Raw genomic sequence first — 21,889 nt, 5'->3', positions numbered from 1 at the left:
GGATTCTCTCTCTCTCTCTCTCTCTCTCTCTCTCTCTGCCCCTCCCCCCACTTATGTTCACTCTCTCTCAAAATAAATAAACTTAAAAAATTTTTCAGCAAAGTAGCAGGATACAAAGTCAACACAAAAATCAGTTACATTTATATACACTAGCAATAATTAATACAAAGAGGAAATGAAGAAAATAATCCCATTTACTATGGCATCAATATTTAGGAATAAACATATCCAAGGAGGTAAAAGACTTGTACACTCAAAACTATAAAGCATTGCTAAAGAAAAGAAAGAAAATACAAATGAATAGAGACATCCCATGTTTATGGAACGGGAAACTTAATACAGTTAAAATATACATACTATCCAAAGTGATGTAAATATTCAATGCAATCTATATTAAATCTCAATGGCATATATATATATTTTTATATACATGTATACGTACATACATGTATGTATATATATATGTGTGTGTGTGTGTGTGTGTGTATATATATTTTTTTTTTTTTGCAGAAGTAGGAAAAAATCCTAAAATTTATATGGAATCTTAAAGTATCCCAAATATACAAAACAATCTTGAAAAAGAACAAAACTGGCAGCCTCACAGTTCCTGATTTTAAAGCATAACACAATGCAACACTAATGAGACAGTGTGGTACTGGTATAAAGGCAGATGTATTGACCAACGAAACAGAATGGAACCCAGAAGCAAACTCTTGCATATATATACCCAAATAATTTTTGACACAGGTGCCAAGACTACAAAATGGGGAAAAGACAGTCTTTTCAACAAATGGTATTGGGAAACCTGGATATCCACATGCAAAAAAAATGAAATTGGACTCTTACCTTACACCATATATATAAATTTAAATGGATTAAATACCTAAATGTAAGACCTAGAACTATATAATTCCTAGATGAAAACATAGGAAAAATCTTCATGACACTGGAGTTGGCAATGGTCTCTTGAATATGATACCAAAAGCACAGACAACAGAAGCAAAAGTAGACAAATGGGACTACATCAAACGAAAAAACTTCCATCTGTCCAAGGAAACCATCAACAGAGTGAAAAGGCAATCTATGAAATAAGAGAAAATATCTGTAAATCATATATCTCATAAAGGGTTAATATACAGACTATATAGAGAATTTCTACAACTCAAGAAGAAAACAGATAACTGGATTAAAAAATTGGCAAAGGACTTAAATAGACGCTTCTCCAAAGAAAATATACAGATGGCCAAGAAGCAACTGAAAAGATGCTCAATATCACAAATCACAAGAGAAATGAAAATCAGAACAACAATAAGATATCACCTCACACCCATTAGGATGGCTACTATCAAAACAAGAAAGTAAGTGTTGGAGAGGATGTGGAGAAATTGGAACTCTGCTGGGAATGTAAAATGGTGCAGCTGCTGTGAAAAGTGGTGTAGAGGTTCCTCAACACACTAAACATAAGAGTTGCATTGACTTATCAATTCCCCATCTAGAAATATATCCAGAAGAATTTAAAGCAGGATCTCAATGAGATATTTGCACACCCATGTTCACTGCAGCATTATTGCAGTAGCTTCCATTGGGTGGAAGCAACCCAAATCCCATCAACAGATGAATGGTTAAAGAAAATGCGGTTCATACAAACAATGGGATAGTTTCAAGTGTGGGAAGATGAAAGAGATCTAGAGATCTGTTGCACAACAATGTGAATGTTGTACACACCACCTAACACTACTATACACTTAAAAATAGTTAAGATGATAAATTTAATGTTGTGAATTTTTTTTTACAGTAATAAATCTGAGCTATTATGAACTTTCAGGCTTTCCTCTCCCTATGAATATACAATTTCCCCCTAAAATGGACCACATTGTACATACTATTTTATAACAGGCTTTTGTCCATTGACTACAGAAGAAAGTCTTTTCCAAGTTATTCTCTTTTACGTCATTTATTTTAAGTTTATTTGAGAAAGACAGAGACAGAGGGGGAGGGGAGAGAGAAAGGGAGAGAGAGAATCCCAAGCAGGTTCTGCACTGTCAGCACAGAGCCCCATGCAGGGCATGAACTTATGAAACTGTGAGATCATGACCTGAGCTGAAACCGAGAGTCGGATGCTTAGCCAACTGAGCCACCCAAGCGCCCCTCTTTTAGGCCATTTAGAAAGGCTGTCTAGTATTGTTGGACACCAGACTGAATGATTTTATTCTTATGAATAATACTGTGTAGCTAAATCACGTTATGCCTTTTGAACAGTGATAATCTCAGCTTTTTTTTTCTCCTTTTCTAATCAGCTCTCAGCTATTAGACTTCTAATCTGTGATCAGACAACCAAGCTGGTTAAATAAGTTTACTTGTAATAAAACCTTATTTGCAATTCTGTAATTTGCTCTCATCCTGGGTAAACAGGGACAGCCATTGCAGCAGCTGTGAAGGGAGGTGGATTTTGCTTATTTGGGGGTGTACCTTCCAGTTAGACCAGCTCACCCAGAATTGGTTCCTGCCTTACTGAATAAATCTAGATGGTAGCACATGCTCTTGGGGTTGCTTTTTCCCTTCCACTCGCTCTCAGGGTCTTGAAATTCAATCTACCTGGCCACCACCTCATTGGTACCTGTTTCTATTTTCTGAAGCACTGCTGCCTCTTAGCCAGGTCTAAGCTGGCCTTCTTTGACTCCTGATACTGCTATGCACGCACACTGCTGGTTTCTACTGTGTAAACATCTTTGCTTTAGTTCCTCACACTGTTAAGTAACCCATAGCACTTCTTTGTGCTTTTTGACAGCAGCACTATTTGACAACCTTGAATCTCATTAAGTTCACCACACCGTGTGTGGGGGGTGGGGGAGGTGAGCACGTGTGCGTGAAAGCACATAAAATGCACTTCAGCAATTACAACAGAACTCCCAAATCACATATTACTGAGTAGTGTATATGCAACTAGACAGGCCCCTGTTTCCTAAATTTGCTTGTAGAATCTCATGAAACACTTGGTAAAAAACACATCCCCAGGTCTAGCCCTGTGGATATGTATTATTCTGGATATATAATTTAACAAATACCTCAGGTAATCCTTCTCATCAGGCAAATTTAGAAACACTAGACCATTAACCTGCATCCTCAGAGCCTCCAGGACACTGGGAAGTTCAGCTGGGACCCATGGGAGACTGGGAAGTCTGGTAGCACAGGGTTCATTCCATTAGGGTAGGAAATTTCCTGGCGTCACCTGTAAGTTGGAATAAACATTGAAAAGTCTTTAGAGCTTGAGACCAAAGCAGAAACTTAGGATCTATTTACCATTTCTACACCAAGAATGGCTCCAAACATATACCCCTTGGCTATAGATTCTATCCCAAACTTTGGGTTTCCAGAAGTGTTAGCTGGGAGTCATAGAGTTCTTTGAAAGAAGTAACAACTGGATCCTCTGAGGACTGAATGCTTTGCATATGTGCTAAAATCATTTGGGGTGCCTTTTATTAGGTAAGATTCTGTTTTCACTTATATCAGCTCAACACCAGATCTATGTCAGGTAACTGCTCTTGTAGTGCTAGCTCTGTCCTTCTGGAGGCTTGAGGGACGAGCACAGAACTCTGATACATATGCCTCAACTCATGACGAGCCTTTGGCTTCTTGTGTCAACTGTACATAAGAGATAGAAGCATTCCTCTCTCAATCTAAGGACACAGGGAGACCCAACATGTATGAGAATTCTGAGAGAAGCTCACTAGAGCTGGTGAATCTTGACCCCACCACAGACACTATTCACATGAGACCACAATTCCCATTTCTCTTACAATCCTGGGCCCATTTAAGAATTTGCCTAAAACTGTTGAAGAATACTCAAATAGTGGTCCATGAGAAAGTTAAAACTGAGGGGGAAACAAAATTATGAGGGGAAAATGTCTCCACAGACCTGAAAAATACATTTTTGCCCTTTAAAAACTTATTTCTCTTTAAGAGAATTTTAACATAAAGGAAAGTGATGTTACTGATGTTTATTTGGTAAATAAGCTACATATTTAAGCATTTTTTCCCCTAATGGCTTTAGGAAAGATCTCCTTCCTAAAAAAAAAAATGTTTACAGGTAAACCTTTAAAGGGTATGACAGTGGGGCACCTGGGTGGCTCAGTCGGTTAAGCGTCCGACTTCGGCTCAGGTCACGATCTCGTGGTCTGTGAGTTCGAGCCCCGCGTCGGGCTCTGTGCTGACCGCTCAGAGCCTGGAGCCTGTTTCAGATTCTGTGTCTCCCTCTCTCTCTGACCCTCCCCCATTCATGCTCTGTCTCTCTCTGTCTCAAAAATAAATAAACATTAAAAAAATTAAAAAAAAAAAAATAAATAAAGGGTATGACAGTAAAGTGATGTAGAATGAGAAAAGCACTTTATTCAGTGCACACTGACAGTTTTTCCAGTTCCATTCATAATTAAAGTAAAAAAAAAAAACCTCTTGAGTATTTTTTATGAAAAAAATATTGAATTTCAAAACCCCTGAAGTTACTATTGAAAGCTTATATTCCTTAAACGTATATATGTACGTATATACGTATATATGTGAACCACTCAGAGAAATTATATATGAACCACTCAAAACAACTTTAAGAGCTGTTCTTTTCTGTATTTAAAATTGTCCTTTCAAATATTTAGAAGTTCCACAGGTGGTGGCTTTAATGGAATTTTTCCCAGAGTAAATTTCTTGGATTGAAACTGCTCCAGTTCTTCTGCTGTTAGTTGATCCTTGGGTGTGAATAACACATTATCTGTTGTGATGCTGCCATTTGAGACTGGTAAAGAGGTGGATATGCTATTTCCAAAGGTGTCACTGGATGACTTGGAAAAAGCACTGTGAGAATGTGAGCCTAGATTACCAAAACCAGCCACAGAATTGCCACTTCCAAAGGCTGGGGCTCCAACAGAGCCTGCTGCCATGGGAGCTGGAAATCCTGAAAATCCAGGTGATCCAAAACTGGAAGCTGCAGGACTTTTAAAAGAAAATGAAGCAGCAGATGTGATTGCAGGTTTCCCAAATCCAAATGTTGGAGTGGAAGTAGTGATGGCAGAACTGGCAGGGGGTGCGGCTCCAAACGCTGGAGTATTCCCAAACACAGAAGGACTTCCAGAAGCGGCAGAGGCAAATCCAGAGCTTGGTTTAAAACTAAAATTCTGAGCATTAGCACTGCTGCTGTTATGCACTGGAAAACCTAAAAAAAACAGAAAAAGGAAAAAATAACCTATGATAAGTCAGAAAATGTAACCATATTAACCACCCCTCCTTTTTTTCTTATTTCTGCCATGTTTGAATGTTGAGAAGCTTTATTGGAAAAAGTGAAAAGAAGAAGCTAGAACAAACCCATTAAAACCCTGTCGTCCTGTCTTTCTGCTGTACTGATCTCATTTGTACCATGATTATCCACACTCATGGAAACAGCTTTGAGAAACCTCTGGGATTAGGAGGTGGACTTTCGCTTTCTGTGCTCGTGTGCCCCAAGTAAATCAGCTATATCCATTATCAAAGAAGTAACTCTTTCCTCAGCTATATTCTTTTATTTAAAAAATTTTTAATTTAAAAAGATATTTATTTTGGGGAGGGGGGACAGAGAAAGAGACAGAGAGACAGAGATGGAGAGAGAGAATCCCAAGCAGGCCCCATGCTGTCAGTGCAGAGACAAACGCAGGATGTGATCTCACCAACCGCAAGATCACGACCTGAGCCAAAACCAAGAGTCAGATGCTTAACCGACTGAGTCACCCAGGCGCGCCAGCTATATTCTTTTAAGCAAATAGAGTGGTCACTTCATCTCAGTTTCCTCCTGTATTGATGGAGTGATTCTCAAGCCCCTTCCAGCTCTCAACTAAGATGAATATGATGAAATCATACTCTAATAATCGACATCTCTAGTTTTTGCCTAAATTTTTCCTGAGTTGCCATTTTTTGCATACTTTTTATGACAGTTGAAACCCTCATCCTAATTTGCATTTTTATTTGTCTCTAAGAACCATTGTTCACCTGTGTCCTAACTTAAAAAATTTGTCCTTTAAACTAAAAAAAAACCAAAAACAAAAAGTGACACAGTATTGCCACGTGAGACAATACTATGCTGTTATACACAGTGAAAAGAAGGTCCTCAATTGTGGTGCTGCTACAACAGTTACTATGTATTCCTATAAAACTTTTGAAAAAACTCCTAAAATACACTTTGAAAGCTTGAGCCATAGGGTCTTTCAAAAAACATGCTCCATCTGACCTCCATTTCACAAATGACTGATGAGCCAAATTCTTTGAAACTCCATTATGGAAGACAGTAGAATCTGCAATGGTAATTTAATGTCCCTTAACACACCTTCAGACTTTATGATCTGAAACCTCTAAAATCCTGTTTCCAAAATGGATAAAGTCTTGCATCACTTTATCATTTACCTGGTGGCCCAAATGTTATTCCTTGCATACTGCCAAATCCAAATGTAGCTGCTGCTTGATTTACTCCACCCTTTACATCTGAGAGCTGTAAAAAAAAAAAAAAAAAAAAAAAAAAAAAGAGCAGGCAAATAATAAATTAGTTGATGAATAATTCTCAATTCACAGCCAAATTAATTTTTAAAAATGTGCACTTACCAGGCGCATGGGTGGCTCAGTTGGTTGAGCATCCGACTTCAGCTCAGGTCATGATCTCATGTTCTGTGAGTTTGAGAACCGCATTGGGTTCTGTGTGAACAGCTAGCTCAGAGCCTGGAGCCTGCTTGGGCCTGTGTCTCCCTCTCTCTCTGCGCACCAGCCCCCCCAACTCTCTCTCAAAAATGAATAAACGTTAAAAAAATTTTTTTAAATGTGCACTTAAAAATGTTTACCATAGAAAAATGCCCACAATATGAATATGCATAGGAAAAAATGGACTAATTTCAATGAGTTAAGAGCAACTCATGAATTATGAGTGATGAATTATGGGTGATTTTAATTTTACTTATGCTTCTAAAATATTTTCTAAATTTCTTCAATGAATTTATATTAAAATCAGAAAAAAAAATTTAATAATACATTTTAATGACTAGGTTGATTATCAAAAAATCTAGACTTCAGGCAAAGGGCCTTTGGAGGCTACCTAGTCTACTTATTCTGATGCCTGAACTGAATTGATTCACAATTACATAATTAAAAACTTACTACTAAAATCTATTGAACATTTCCTATTCCTTGAAAATACTTTATGTTCTTACTATTTTCTACTCTAGAAATGTCTTTCATCTCTGCATAGTGAAATCTCAATCTCCCTTTCTTTTATTTTATTTTTAAGTTTTATTTATTTAAGTGATCTCTACACCCAATGTAGGTTCAAACTCATGACCCTGAGATCAAGAGTCGGATGCTCTACTGACTGAGCCAGCCAGGCACTCCTTTAAAATCCCTTTCAAGGAACTTTTCCCTTACTCCTTACCTCCAAGAAGTTTTTCCTAACTAACTCAAACAGATATAATTTCTCTTATTTGGAAGCCTCAATAGCATTTTCTAAAAATCAATTTCATTGAGGTATAGTTTATACACAATAAAATGCATCCATTGTATATATGTATTTCAGTGAGTTTTGACAAACTTCTAGTCACCACCACAATCAAGATTTAGAACATTTCCATCACCTCTAAAAGTTCCCTTGTGTTTTTTTCAGTCAACTCTCTCCCAAACGCTAGGTACAGGGAAGAACTCATCTCCTATCACTATAGATGAGGTTTGTTTTCTTTAGTGTTTCATATAAACGGAATCACATAGTATGTACTTTTTTTTTTTGGTCCAGCTTCTCTCCTTCAGTGTAATATTCATTAACAGGTAAACAGATAAACATATATTCATACACTGCATTAAAAGAATAAAGAATGAACTACTCATATATGCTAAGCCCACTGTGGGTGGGGCTGTCCAAGATCTTAACCTATGGAGGGGCACCTAGAAAAGTGGCAAAGAGCAAGGAACTTCTAACCCTGAGGGTAGTTGTGTAGTTCTTTGGACTCAGTTATCCCCTTTACATCAGTAATGGTGATGGTGGGCTACCTCTCATGTACGGACAGAATCCTTCAAGAAGTCCTACTAAACTTAAACGGCATTATAACAACTAAACGGTGGAGAAATTAGCTTACACAAGAGTCTGTTTAGGAAGTACATATTTAAGAAAGGGGTGGAGCACTGCAACTGTCACACAGTCATTTACTAAGTTAGGCAGTGACAACCATCATATCCTTTTTAGAAGGTAGAAATATAAATCGTCTGGGAAACTCTAAATATCTTATTTCAAAATAAGGTCCTTAAGAAGTTTTAATGGGAATAGAAACATCATAACTTTATTGACCAAGATAATGAATATGCTATAGTCAGGATCATGTATCTTTGGAGACAAGTGGGTATACATCTACTAAAGGCATTTCTATACAGGTCAGGGAATAGATGGTGAGTGTTTTCCAGTCACAAAAGCAAACAGTAGTCTAAATGTGTATCCAGATCATTTTTCAAAGCAATTTCTTTGTAAATGCTAATAACCTGGTATATTTGAATTTATGTAACATTTTCAAAACTAGACTACTTAAGTCAAAAACTTTACCCTAAGGAAAGCAAAGTTACCTGTGCTTTTCTGACTGAGGAACAGAGAGAAAGCAATTCCAGGACTGTGATTTTAAATGATACAATCCTGAGAATGTGAATCATAATTCTTGACAGAGAACTTTAGCTTTGCTTTCTAAATCCGAAGTGAAATTCTCTGCAAAAAAAGTAATAGATAAGACACTTCCCTGTAGAAAACTCTCCCAATACTCACCGAAGCTATGTTAGCCGATGTATTTAGATTTTTCAGTTCATTTACTCTGTTTCTCCACTGATTTATTAACTGTTGGAGGGAATTTAGCTAAAGAGAGAAGACAAAAATAATCAGTCAATTCTGAGTGTTTAAGTTAGTCTCTCTAACTTCATGTCTTTATTTGCTAAAATCACAAGTTTAGAAAACATTTTTATGGCCCATTACTCGTACAATTTGCCCAAGATGTTCCAGCTATAGTTCCCTCCCTGTTCTCCAAAACCTTGTGTCACCTGGTTTAGAATTTCAAGTAATGTGGCAGCACAGAGGTAGTTATATCTGGATGGGAACAAACATGTATACTAGTTGAAATGCATGATCATGACCGTAGACAACACAAAAATACACTTTATGTCATTTCTTTTAAGCACTAACTTATTGAAGTCCAGCTTTTTTATTTTTTGATATCTGTGAGAATGTTAATCCGTACCACAGACTGTGTCTTATTTCACTGCTTTTCTAGAATTCATCATGGTGTCTGTACCTAATAGATGCTCCATAAGTGTCAAATGATGAAAGGGTCTGACTTCTATGACTGATCACTGGATAATTTGCAAGAAAAATAGTGACATTCCTAGTTATATAGTCAAAATATATTATTACCATTTTAGATAACCAACCAATTTCAAAGAAAGTAATTTAGAAAATAAAAATAGCCTTGTCTTGAGAAAAATTATTAGACCTCATCCACTTTGCCAATGTACAAGCAAGCCACTACAAACAGAGAAGACTATAATTAACAGCTAATCTGGTATTAAGGTAGATGAATAGGAAACAAACTTACATAACTCTGTAAGTTATTGCTGGTTAAGTAGTTATGGTATTCAAGCCTCAATTCCTCTGGTGAAATGTCTGTAAAACCTGAAGTGAGGAATCAATTGGAATCTTTAAAATAAATACCAGTACTTTTGATAGTATAGTAAAGCTAGAAGTCCTAGACAAGAATATATGCTAATGTTGATCATAAGAAAGTTTTCATAATCATAAGGAAAAATTTCAAAGCCTATATGTTTAATAAAGTATAAGATTAAAATAAAATATAGTTGGATATTTGATCTTTAAAGGGGGAAATTTTCTAAAGATAAATGGAGTGTAAGGAATAATACAAGAGTTAACTACATATACATTCAAATTTCTGTCTAAAATAATATTCTGTATGCCAGAAACTATAATAAGCAAAATTAAAAGGCAAATGGAAAACAGTAACTTTAACATATATGACAGGAAAAGAGCTAATGTCAATGTGTAAACAGCACTTACAAATCCATAGGACAAACAAATAGGAGCAAACATAAGAAACAGGCAATTCACAAAAAAATTCAAATAGCCAGTAAGTAAGTGAAATAAAAAAGTTCAGTTTAGGGGCGCCTGGGGGGCTCAGTCAGTTGAGCATCCGACTCTTGGTTTCTGCTCAGGTCATGATCTCAATTGGTAAGTTTGGGCCCCACATAGGGCTCTGTGCTAACAGTGTGGAGCCTGCTTGGGATTCTCTCTCTCCCTCTCTCTGCCCCTCCCTGACTTGCTCTCTCTGTCCCTCTCTCAAAATAAATGACTAACTTAAAAAAAAATTCTTTAAAAAAAAAGTTCAATTTAAAAATACAACTTAAAATACAGATAAGATACTTTACTTAATGGCAAAAATTAAAAATGGATGGTATTTATTGTTAGTAAGGGTGTGGTAAAATTGACATTCTCCTAAATTGCCTTTAAGGCAACCAGAAAGGCACTTTTCTAGGAGGACAATTGTCAGTACGTGTCAAATGCCTTAAATATGTTTGTACCTTCTGTCCTTAATAGAATTTCTAGGATTTAACCTCAGAAAATAATGAGACCTATAATCAAAGAGTTTTATGTATGAAGGTGTTCATTCTAGTATTTTTAGTAATAGAGACAACCTGAAAACAACAAAGTAGAATACAAAACTAGATTATGGTCCTAATTATATATATACAAACAGGAAATATGGTTGTGTGTGCATATTTTGAAAGGAATAATCTGAAATATTATAGTTTGTGACACCAGGTGATCTTTATTTTATTTATGTATTTCTGTGTTTTTCAAGTTTTCTATGGCAACAGCTGTAAATTTATAATTAGGAAACTTTTTAAGAAAGGAAAAACAACATTCAGGATATTTCCTACAGAGAATTACTTGTAACCCAGATATCATTAACTCCATGGACTTCTACACCCCAGAATAAAGAAAAGACTAAATGTTCAAATTAGAACCTTGGATTCCCTCTAACAACTTGTCGTTATACCATCTTTAATAACTGTTCAGGCCAAAAAACCTAGGAATCTCCTTGTATTTATCTCTTTCCCCACATCTAATTAATCAGCATCCTGCCAAGTTCTAATTCCAAAACACACTACGAATTTGACCAATTCTGTCTCCACTGCTAGTGATTCTAACCCAGTCAGTCACCAGCATTTGTCTCCTAACTCATCTCCTTGCCACTATTTTAGTTTTCACCCCACAGCACTCCCTACAGACCACTTCTTTCATACAACAGTCCGACTGAGTATTTTCTAATCAGATCATGTCCTTCTGCTTAAAGCTCCACATGGCTGTCCTTACAGTTAGTCTAACATGATCTGGCTCTTGGCTGACTCTATGGCCTTATGTCCTATTACTCTTTCTCTCATTCACTCTCCTCCAGGGGTTCTGGCCTCACTTGTCTTCAAACTTGCCAATCTTGTTCCTACAAGGGTCTATGCACTAGCTATTCCTACTGCCAGGAATGCTTTCCCCAAATCTTCCCATAAGAGACACCTTCTTCTCACTTAGGACTCCGCTCCAATCCTGCTTTGTAAGAATGGGTAACTTACTCTAAAGAAAAACTGTCCCTCCAGTTACTTTATCCTCCTTCCAGCTGTTCCTCATCTGAACCACAGAACACAGAAAATTATCTGAGTGACTATTTTCACAGTTATCCCAAGGGGGTAAAAAAGCAGTATCATTTTAGATGCATAGAGAGTTAATTCATTACAACTGATGTCTAAGAACAGTTCTCCAACTTTTTGGTCTCAAAACCCATTTATATTCTTAAAAATCATTAACAATGCCAAAGAGCTTTTGCTTATATAGGTTATAATATACATATTTACCATATTTAAAATGAAAAATAAGAAATAATAGAACATATTTATTAATTCACATAAAAATAAGAAACCAATTACATATCAACATAAATGAAAAAACTATTTTTCAAGCAAAAAATAAAAATTTAGTGAGATGAGTGGCACTGTTTTATGTTTGTAAATGTTTTTTTGCATACTTTAATGTAAAAATATTTTATTGCTAAAAAATGCTAACCCTCTTCTGAGCTTTCAGTGAGTCATCATCTCTTTGGTGATGGAGGGTCTGTTTGTAAATTTTTTTAATGTTTGGTTTTAAGAGAAGACTGCTGGATTATTATATCTACTTCTACATTCAGTCTGTTGCAATATACTACCTGGCTGAAGTGTATGAAGAAAATCTGTTCTAACACAGATAGGGAGTTGGGAAGGAGGACTTTAATAATCTTTTCAGGTAATTGTGGTGTTAGGTTCTTACAAGTTTAGCTATAATGTAAATTTAAGCCTTAATATTAATTAACTTTTTGTATTATTATATTAAATCTAGTGGTTTATCTTGTGCTTAGAATGAATTTTTCAGCCATGCATGTTTTTATAACATCGTACATTGTCATTTAGAAACTACTGGTTCATTGAGTCATCTAGAACTTTCAAATATTGCCACATGCCATTTTACAATATCAAAAAACTCTTATTTGTTAATGTCACTGTCCATCTCATCAGAAGAGACTTTAAGAGATATTTAAGTCATCAAGCTGACAGTGGCAGAAAACAGTTTTCCATAATTCTAATTCTCACATGAAAGTTGAATTTTGTCATTGGCAATAAACAGTTGTTTTCTTTGAAGCAACAAACTCACTCCATTTGTTTTTTTAGAAAATGCTGCCAAATTCCTAAGTCTAGATAACCATAGCTGTCAGTCATTCTTTCAAGTAAAAACGGTCTATGGAAAAAGTGGCTGGTTCAGCTCACAACTCAAAGGATCACTCGTGTCTTCCCTCAAGGAAGATAACCATCATATCTGAGTACGTGGCAGAAGCATTTCATGTGTGCTTCTCATTTTGTCACACAGATTAAAAAAAGTGTGCATACAGGACACCTGGGTGGCTCAGTCAGTTGAGCATCTGACTTTTGATTTCAGCTCGGGTCATGATCCCAGGGTCATGGGATGGAGCCCTGCATGCTGCTCAGTGCTGAGTGTGGAGCCTGCTTGATTTGTTCTCTCTCTGTCTGTCTCTCTCTCTCTAAAAAATAGTGTGGGGCGCCTGGGTGGCTCAGTTGGTTAAGTGACTGACTTCAGCTCAGGTCATGATCTTGCAGTTCATGAGCTTAAGCCCCACGTTGGGTTCTGTGCTCACAGCTCGGAGCCTGGAGCCTGCTTCAGATTCTGTGTCTCCCCCTCTGTCTCTGCCCCTGCCCCGCTCACATTCTGTCTCTCTCTCTCTCTCTCTCTCTCTCTCAAAAATAAATAAACATTAAAAAAAAATTTTTTTAAGGTGTACACTCAAGGGTCATGGTTAATAAAATCACTATTTTTACCTCTTCATCAAAAACTGTAAGTGAAAATGGCATTAAAAAGTTTTTTTATTGGGGTGCCTGGCTGGCTTGGTCAGAAGAGCATATGACTTTTGACCTCAGGGTCCGGAGTTCAAGTCCCATGTTAGGTGTAGAGATTACTTATAAAAATTTAAAAAAAAATTTTTTTTATTGACTAATGTAGTCTGCTAGTACAGTTATGTTGCCTCTGCCTTGATTCATGCTAAGATACAAGGAGTTTGACCCATCAATGCTTTTGCACCAACAGTGCAAATGTCAACAGAGTGAAATGGCAATTAATGTCTTGATATTATTATGAAAATATTTTTGAATTTGAAGAGCCTTTCGAAAATTTTTTAAAATTTATTTTTATTTTTTTAAAAAGTTTATTTTTGAGAGAGAGAGAGAGAGAGAGAGAGTGCAGGGAAGGGGCAGAGAGAGAGAGAGAGCGCGAGGGAGGATCTGAAGTGGGCTCCATGCTGACACAGAGAGCCTAATGCGGGGCTTGAACTCACATACCTTGAGATCATGACCTGAGCCAAAGTCGGACGCTTAACCGACTGAGCCACCCAGGCGCTCCTGTAGAGGCTTTTTAAAAAAAATTTGACAGAAAGCATGTGTGTGCGTGCTCAAGTACAAGTGAGAAGGGGAGGGGCAGGGGGAGAAGGAGAGAGAGAATCTCAAGCAGGCTCTATGCTGTCAGCACAGAGCCCACTGTGGGGCTGGATCTCACAAACTGTGAGATCATAACCTGAGCCCAAATCAACAGTTGGACGCTCAACTGACTGAGCCACCTAGGCACCCCAAATTTGTACAGCCTTTAAAAGGGTCTCAGGAATAGGGCTGCCAGATTTAGCAAATAATACAGGATGCCCAGGGGTGTCTGGGTGGCTCAGTTGATTGTTTGACTTCGGCTCAGGTCATCATCTCACAGTTCGAGAGTTCAAAGCCTGCACTGGGCTCCCTGCTGTCAACGCAGAGTCCACTTCAGATCCTCTGTCCTCACCACCCCCACCTCTCCCCCGTGCACAAGCACTCTCTCTCTCTCTCTCTCTCAAAATAAACATTAAAAAAAATGCAGGATGCCCAGTTAAATCTCAATGTCAGATATATAACAAATACTTTTTTAGTATAAGTATGTCCTAAATATTACATGGGATTTCATATACTAAAAATATTTTTTGTTTACCTAAATAAAAAAGAATTTAAATTTAACCGAGTGTCCCATATTTTATCTGGCAATCCTACGTAGGAATCTATATTCCACAGTTTGAGAACCATTGCTTTAGGGCATTAGACATTAGGTTTAATTCCAAACTGATTAAAAAAGGTTCAGTACTTCTTTATTTTCTTTATAGAAAACACTATCTAAAACTATCTGATTTATTTGTATTATTTACTGTCTCCCTCCCTCAAGAACATAAGCTTTGTAAGCAAGGGAGCTTGTCTATCCTGCTCATCACTATATTCTTAGAACTTAGAATAGGGCCTGGCACAAAAGAAATTCAGTAAATATTTTGTTGAACAGCTGAGTGAATAAATAACTAAGGACTGGTGTGACAAATGCTCAGAGGGAATAAGCAGGCAGAGCTGAGACAGAGTAGGGATCCCAGAGTTCTGAGGGTTTGCAGGGGCTCTCATCTGCGAGGTACTTGCTATTTACTCAACAGCACAGAGGGCCCAGGACCACCCAAAATAGGATTAGAAAAGTGTGGTGCTCTAGGTTTGAGTTCAGAAAGGGCTTAGGGACTACGCACAAAAGAAAACAGGGAGGAAAAAGGGTATTCTAAAGAAATGCTATCCCTGTAGCCAAGCTAAAGCTCTTTACCTTTACATGCTATCTCCAGAATAGGTCTCAACACGCTTTACAAAAAATAACTATCTTTGGAAGGAAATACAGGGAAGGGAGAAGAGAATCAGGCAGCCAAGGCCTTAATGACAAAAAGGATATGAATCTTCTATTCACTGTTAGCAGCTAAGAGTTTTGAAAGTTGTACCTATAGGGAACCAAGAAGGCAGAGACTCTTTGGGGGCTTACAGAATTGGAATTGGGGTGGGTCCTGATTTCACTATTTTCCCATGAGAACTACATACTTTAAAAAAACTGTATCTTCTTTTAATTTTTTTTAATGTTTATTTATTTTTGACAGAAAGATACAGAGCATGAGCGGGGGAGGGGCAGAGAGAGAGAGAGAGACAAAGAATCCGAAGCAGGTTCCAGGCTCTGAGCTGTCAGCACAGACCCCGACACGGGGCTCGAACTCACAGACCACGAGATCATGACCAGTCATGATCATGACCGGATGCTCAACCGACTGAGCCACCCAGGCGCCCCCTCAAAAAACTGTATCTTCTAATCTCTATCTCTGAATTATGAAGTTCCGCCAGAAAAATGGAATACTTTAAACAATGTCTAAACTCTCCTAACTGTAGCTAAGTTTGAGATTAGTTTATTAAGCATGACCTTCGTTTTAGAAACTAAGAGTTATAAAACACAATTTATAAACATACAATTTCTCAATTACCTGAAATATTAGGCTTCTTTTTCACTGGCGAATAAACAGAAAACATCCACTGCCCTGATGATTCCCAAACTTCCATATCTTTTATAATTCCTTCTCTGGAAAAAAAAGAGAAAAGGAACTTTTTAATCTGCTTGTTAAAATTTATTGTTTATAATTTTCAATGACTCAAATCTTAAATTATAGTAAACATATAATTTCAGATTTTTTCAATTGTATTTTCTGAAGAGTATTCTTTAAAGCAGAATTTATAGAATAAGAACTATATTTCATGATTTTAAATATTGTAATATTGGGGTGCCTGGGTGGCTCAGTTGGTTGAACATCTGACTCTTGGTTTGGGTCAGGTCATTATCCCAGGATTGTGGGATTGAGCTGTGTTGGACTCCACACTGAGTGGGTAGCCTGCTTGGGATCCTCTATCTCTGTCTCTTCCCCTCCCTGTACCCCTCTCCTTTGCTCGAGCGCTCTTTAAAATAAAAAAAAATTAGGGGCGCCTGGGTGGATCAGTCAGTGAAAGGTCTGACTGCAGCTCAGGCTATGATCTTGTGGTTCTTGGGTTCAAGCCCTGCGTCGGGCTCTGTGCTGACAGCTCAGAGCCTGGAGCCTGCTTTAGATTTTGTGACTCCCTCTCTCTCTGCCCCTCCCCACTCATACTCTGTCTCTGTCTCTGTCTCTCTCTCTCTCTCAAAAATGAATAAACATTAAAAATGAAAATAGGGGGCACCTGCATGGCTCAGTCAGTTAAGCAGCCAACTTCAGCTCAGGTCATGATCTCATGGCTCGTGAGCTTAAGCCCTGCGTTGGCCTCTGTGCTGGCAACTCAGAGCCGGGAGCCTGCTCAGATTGTGTCTGCCTCTCTCCCTGCCCCTCTCCTGCTTGAACTCTGTGTCTCTCTCTCAACAATAAATAAATATTAAAAAATAATTTTAAAAAATTAAAACAAAAAAATATAATACCAAAAAAGTTTATAGTTTTGGTTTTCTAGTAAGCTGAACCATTAACCAATACATTTATTAAGTGAGAACTATCCAACTATACATATTTAAAGAACTAAAATACAATAAGATATACAATACTAACTTTAATCTTTGTTATCATAAACATCAACGGCCATTTAACTGGAAAAAGACACAAAGCACCATATGAGTAATACAGAACCATGACATTTTAATTTTATGTATGTATGTATGTATGTATTTGAAGTTTATTTATTTATTTTGAAAGAGAGAGAGAATGAGCAGAGGATGGGCAGAAACTCTGAGAGGGAAAGATAGAATCCCAAATAGGCTCTGTGCCATCAGTAAGGAGCCGATGTAGGGCTCAAACTCACGAACTGTTAGATTATGACCTGAGCTCAAACCTAGAGTCAGACACTTAACTGACCAAGGCATTCAGATGTCCCTTTATTTAATTTGTTAAAAAAAAAATTTTTTTTAAGTAAGCTTCAAGCCCAGCGGGGAGCCCAATGCAGGGCTTGAACTCACTACCCTGACATCAAGACCTGAATTGGGATCAAATCAGACACTTTAGCCACGTAAAGCCAGCCAGGTACCCAGAACCTTAAACTTTTTAAAGTGGGCAGGATTTGGGGCGCCTGGGCGGCTCAGTCGGTTAAGTGGCCAACTTCGGCTCAGGTCATGATCTCGCGGTCCGTGAGTTCGAGCCCCGCGTCGGGCTCTGCTGACAACTCGGAGCCTGGAGACTGTTTCGGATTCTGTGTCTCCCTCTCTCTGACCCTCCCCCGTTCATGCTCTCTCTCTGTCTCAAAAATAAGTAAATGTTAAAAAAAATTAAAAAAAAAAAAATAAAGTGGGCAGGATTTTAGAGACCATTTTGTTTAATTCTCATATTTTGCAGAACAGAAAACAGACCCATGTCCATATAGTTATTTTATTGGCGAAGGTGTGGATAGATTTGACTCTAAATTAAATGGTTCCCTCCACTATCCAAAAAGCCACAATTAATAAAATTTTAGCTATCACAGAATTTTAAATAATTTTTAAATTATTTTACAACATCAAATATAGGAAGGAAGGCTTTGTTTGCTCTTTTACCTTTAAAAACTCAATTGTATGTAGTACATGGCTCAAAGTGTTTACCACTTGTTCTAATTTATTATGGGAAATAAAAGACTAACAAGTATATTTAAGTTCTGTCCTCAAGTGGGGAGCTGAGGCAACAGTTACAGAGAGTCAGGGAATATTTTGGCACCAGTCATACATTCTACCATGATCAAGAAATCATAAGGAATATACTCCACAGTAATGAAGGAAATCAAATGAAATCAGTTTCAATGGGGTAGGTGAAATAAAAATTTTAGAAAGAAAAATGCCAGATGTTGTAAGTACCACCAAGATTACAAATAGCTTAAATTACCTCATACTTTGCAAAGACCTCATAATTTGCAACAAATTTAAACAGAACTACTTTAGAAAGATATTCACAATATAGTGTTAGCCATAGAAAAGTGGGAAAAAAAATTAGCCCTGAGAGTCACTGTACTGGTATGGTAAGGTGACCAATATTTTTTTTAATTTTTACTTTAGAGATAGAGAGTGTGTAAGTCAGGGAAAGGGAGAGAGGGGGAGAGAGAGGGGGGGAGAGAGGGGGGGAGAGAGGGAGAGAGAGGGGGGGAGAGAGAGAGAGAGAGAGAGAGAGAGAGAGAGAGAGAGAGAATCTCAAGCAGGCTCCACAGCGTGGAGCCTGATGTGGGACTCAGTCCCATGACCCTGGGATCATGACCTGAGCTGAAATCCAGTTGGATGATCAACTGACTGAGCCACCCAGGTGCCCCAAGGTGGTACATTTTTAAGTGAAATAAAGTCTACTGTGACATATGCAAAATAGTTATCTCTGAGTAATAGGATCATGGGTGCTTTTTCTTCTTTTTGCTTATTCTGATTTTTTAATAATGTATTACTTCTTTTTTAAAGAAAATATTATAGGTACTTTTGAAAAAAATAAGCAAATGGGTAGTTTTTCTGAAGGCTTCCACTTACAGAAGTTTCTTTTCATCTTTCTGCTCATCAGAGCTGGGTGAAGCAAATGGATTCTGGGATAGTCCAAATCCCCTGTTCCTGCTAGTTGAAGCTCCAGAATCCGAAGAACTGAAAGATGGCTTTTCTTGATCTCTGCTGCCCCCCCATGGTGTGGATTTGGAGAAGCTGGATGGCTGGATAACACTGGAGTATCTCTGGCTGGAGGGATTCCATCCACGTCTGTTACTACCTGAAAACAAAACAATTTTATTGGCAACTCCTTTTTTAAAACTCTAAAAATTTCATTACATTTTGTCTTATTATGTGCAGACATTATGCAAAGATTTAAGAAGCACATTTCCACTCATTTTAAATCACAAAATTCTTCATTTTTGATTTATATATTTACTTGTAACCAACACATCATGTAATGGTCTAGTGGCATTTTTTGTTTGTTTGCTTAAAAAGATTGAGAGGACTGTAAATCCACAGAAAAATAATGATATATTACTAAGTTAAGATGATATAAGCTTATTAAATAAATAATTGCTTGATAATGGATTTAGGATCTATCTTAAACCATAAGCTCCTTCAGGATAAAAAGTTCTGTCTTTACCATTTTTTGCTCTCCTACTGGGCCCTTACACAGCAGTAAAGTCTGAAAAATGAACAATGTATTAAAGAGTTTGTTGAATATAAAAAATTAGATCCTACCCTCCGTCCTTGAATAGATGCTTAAATCTTTTTTTTTTTTTAATTGTTTTTTAACATTTATTTATTTTTGAGACAGAGAGAGAGACACAGCATGAATGGGGGAGGGGCAGAGAGAGAGGGAGACACAGAACCGGAAGCAGGCTCCAGGCTCTGGGCCATCAGCCCAGAGCCCGACGCGCGGGGCTGCAACTCACGGACGGTGAGATTGTGACCTGAGCTGAAGTCGGACGCTTAACCGACTGAGCCACCCAGGCGCCCCGATGCTTAAATCTATTTGACTCCATCTTCCCTCTGGGAAAACACCATTACCCACCTCTCTTTCATAGGGAGATTATAATTTACATGTGAATAAAATGCATTGAGTTCTATTATGAGCAGATTCTAATATTTCATAATTATCGAAATGAACCAACAGGACTCTCTCATCTCTCTGTATTTAAAAAAATCTTCTCACTTAAAGTACCTCATTTACTCATCACTTCCTAGTTGGGGCCAAGATAATTCACCTTGTTTTTGACTGAATTAGGAGATATGCCATGAAATATATTAAAAACTGGAGTGATGGGAGATATATTCCTTCTTGAAAATTCATCTCCCATTTCTAAAACTACTTAATAAAACCAATGATAAAAAGGAGCAGATTGCTGGGCCAGATTCCTCATGAAAGGGTTAATGGTATTTTATTTTTCTGAAGTTTCAAATCCTTTGGGGGATGACACCCTGAAGAAATTCATTCTTTCTTTTGTATATAGCTTTTGGCCTTCACTTATTAATTCTAGAAGCATTCCTTTCTGGGAACTAAATACACTGTTTACTTAATGAGTTTCTTCAACCATTAATCCATTCAACATTTATTTTTTAATTACTACATTTAGAGTGAGTCTTCAAAGAATGTCAAATATTAAGTGGTTTTTCTAGGAAATACACTCACATTTATCAAACCCCGAGTCATAATTTTTGGTTTGGAATATTCACTAGACTAATGGTGGGTGATGCAAAAGGACTGTCTCCAAGACGAGGAGGGATCAGACGTGAAACCACAATGCAACATGAAGAGTTGGATGAACAGTCCTACAAGAGGGAAGGGAAGGAAGAGTTGGAGAGGTGGTCAGCATCTTGTGACACTGTCAAGGGCTACCGTCAATCCTTAGAAAATAAAACCTAACTATTCATCTGAACTTTAAAACTTTGCATTGTAATATGGTTTCATTTTTGTTCCCTCCTCATCTTGAACACCATCCTTTCACATCATCCACGATTGGCTTAAATATTCCAAAAACTTTGACAATCACTAAGGACCAGATAGTAGGTCAACGCGGTCCTCCACCCCCCTTCCCTCATAACTCACAGTTCTTAACTGGGCATCCCACCCTTCTCATTTTACCCCCAATGTTATGAACATGTACATTCACCTGGGGTATACCTTTGTAGCTATTATTAGATTTTGAAAGGAGTTTGCAACTTCTCCAAAGTTAAGAATCCAGGCTCTGACCCCAGTTGCTAGCCTCTCTCTGGAAAAAAGTTTGGTAAAAATTATATTTAAGGTGACAAGGGAAAAAAATAAAGTACTCAGAAGGGTAGTAAAGCAAGGAGGCATCTGGGTCGACCTACACCAATTCTCCGGACCATTACCACCCACAGACAAGGTAGCTTTCCACGTACTCCCGACCTAAAAACTCATTGTTTCGCATTAGTAACAAAGGCCAAGTCCCTGTCTTCATCCCCTCAACAAAAAACAACCCAGGGGCTAACAAGCTAATAAAAGCGTCGGAGAGAACCTGAACCCAGCCTGGTGGGCGGGGCTGAAGAGGGGACGACGCGAGCAACTCAGCGTCACCGGACTAGTGCACAGCGCCGTAAAGCCTAGTGGCGGGCCTCACGCCTGACGCCCGGTCCCAATCAGACGAGCCCCGCGGGCCAGGCCTTCCCCTAGTCGGCTACCGGCGTAGGACCGGGGAGAACGTCACCTGAGGGCTGTTGCTGCCGTCCCCCGCCCGCACCCCCGGCGCCGGGATGTTCGTTCCAGCACCGGTCTCCAAAGCGGCACCGGCCTTGAAGGAAGAATTGACAAATGGTCATAGCGACGGCGTCGCCCACGGAACGGTCTTCAGGCGGCACCCTCAGCGGAAGGAGAGCCCAATGCAACCACAGGTCCCACCCCGCTACCGTGATGTCATCTTCTCGCGCCCCTTTCTCTCTTGTCCCGCCCTGGGATGAGAGGCGTGGATT

At 38.2% G+C, this 21,889-nt stretch overlaps 1 protein-coding gene across 6 annotated transcripts; it reads right to left on the bottom strand.

Annotated features, from left to right (window-relative positions):
• Window positions 1-4,361: 4,361 nt before the first annotated feature.
• On the bottom strand, window positions 4,362-21,824 carry NUP42 (nucleoporin 42). 6 transcript variants are annotated; one of them, XM_042920160.1, is made up of 8 exons: window positions 21,628-21,716; window positions 21,084-21,171; window positions 20,592-20,731; window positions 18,968-19,196; window positions 9,615-9,691; window positions 8,795-8,881; window positions 6,418-6,502; window positions 4,362-5,200 (listed from the first exon to the last, which is right to left on the bottom strand). In XM_042920160.1, exons 3-8 carry the CDS (start codon window positions 20,610-20,612, stop codon window positions 4,635-4,637), a joined length of 1,065 nt encoding a protein of 354 aa, XP_042776094.1. In that variant the 5' UTR covers window positions 20,613-20,731; window positions 21,084-21,171; window positions 21,628-21,716; the 3' UTR covers window positions 4,362-4,634. The 6 variants fall into 6 exon arrangements, with proteins under 6 accessions (XP_042776094.1, XP_042776091.1, XP_042776082.1 ...); XM_042920157.1 differs by lacking the exon at window positions 21,628-21,716 and adding an exon at window positions 21,272-21,548; XM_042920148.1 differs by lacking the exons at window positions 20,592-20,731; window positions 21,084-21,171 and adding an exon at window positions 15,969-16,063 and having other exon boundaries at window positions 21,628-21,824.
• Window positions 21,825-21,889: the final 65 nt, after the last annotated feature.

This window comes from Panthera leo, chromosome A2, assembly GCF_018350215.1.
Source record: "Panthera leo isolate Ple1 chromosome A2, P.leo_Ple1_pat1.1, whole genome shotgun sequence".
Taxonomy (NCBI): domain Eukaryota; kingdom Metazoa; phylum Chordata; class Mammalia; order Carnivora; family Felidae; genus Panthera; species Panthera leo.
The sequence above is the reverse complement of the archived record's forward strand: the minus strand, read 5'-3'. Positions and strand labels throughout refer to the sequence as shown.

Bases quoted from the DNA above. Each gene is read 5' to 3' on its own strand.
- NUP42 (XM_042920148.1), bottom strand. From the start codon at position 21,739: ATGACCATTTGTCAATTCTTCCTTCAAGGCCGGTGCCGCTTTGGAGAC. The intron at 8,882-9,614 runs GTAAGTTTGTTT...TTCTCTCTTTAG, and splicing joins GCAATAACTTACAGAGTTAT to CTAAATTCCCTCCAACAGTT. The intron at 6,503-8,794 runs GTGAGTATTGGG...TTTTTTTTACAG, and splicing joins CATCGGCTAACATAGCTTCG to CTCTCAGATGTAAAGGGTGG.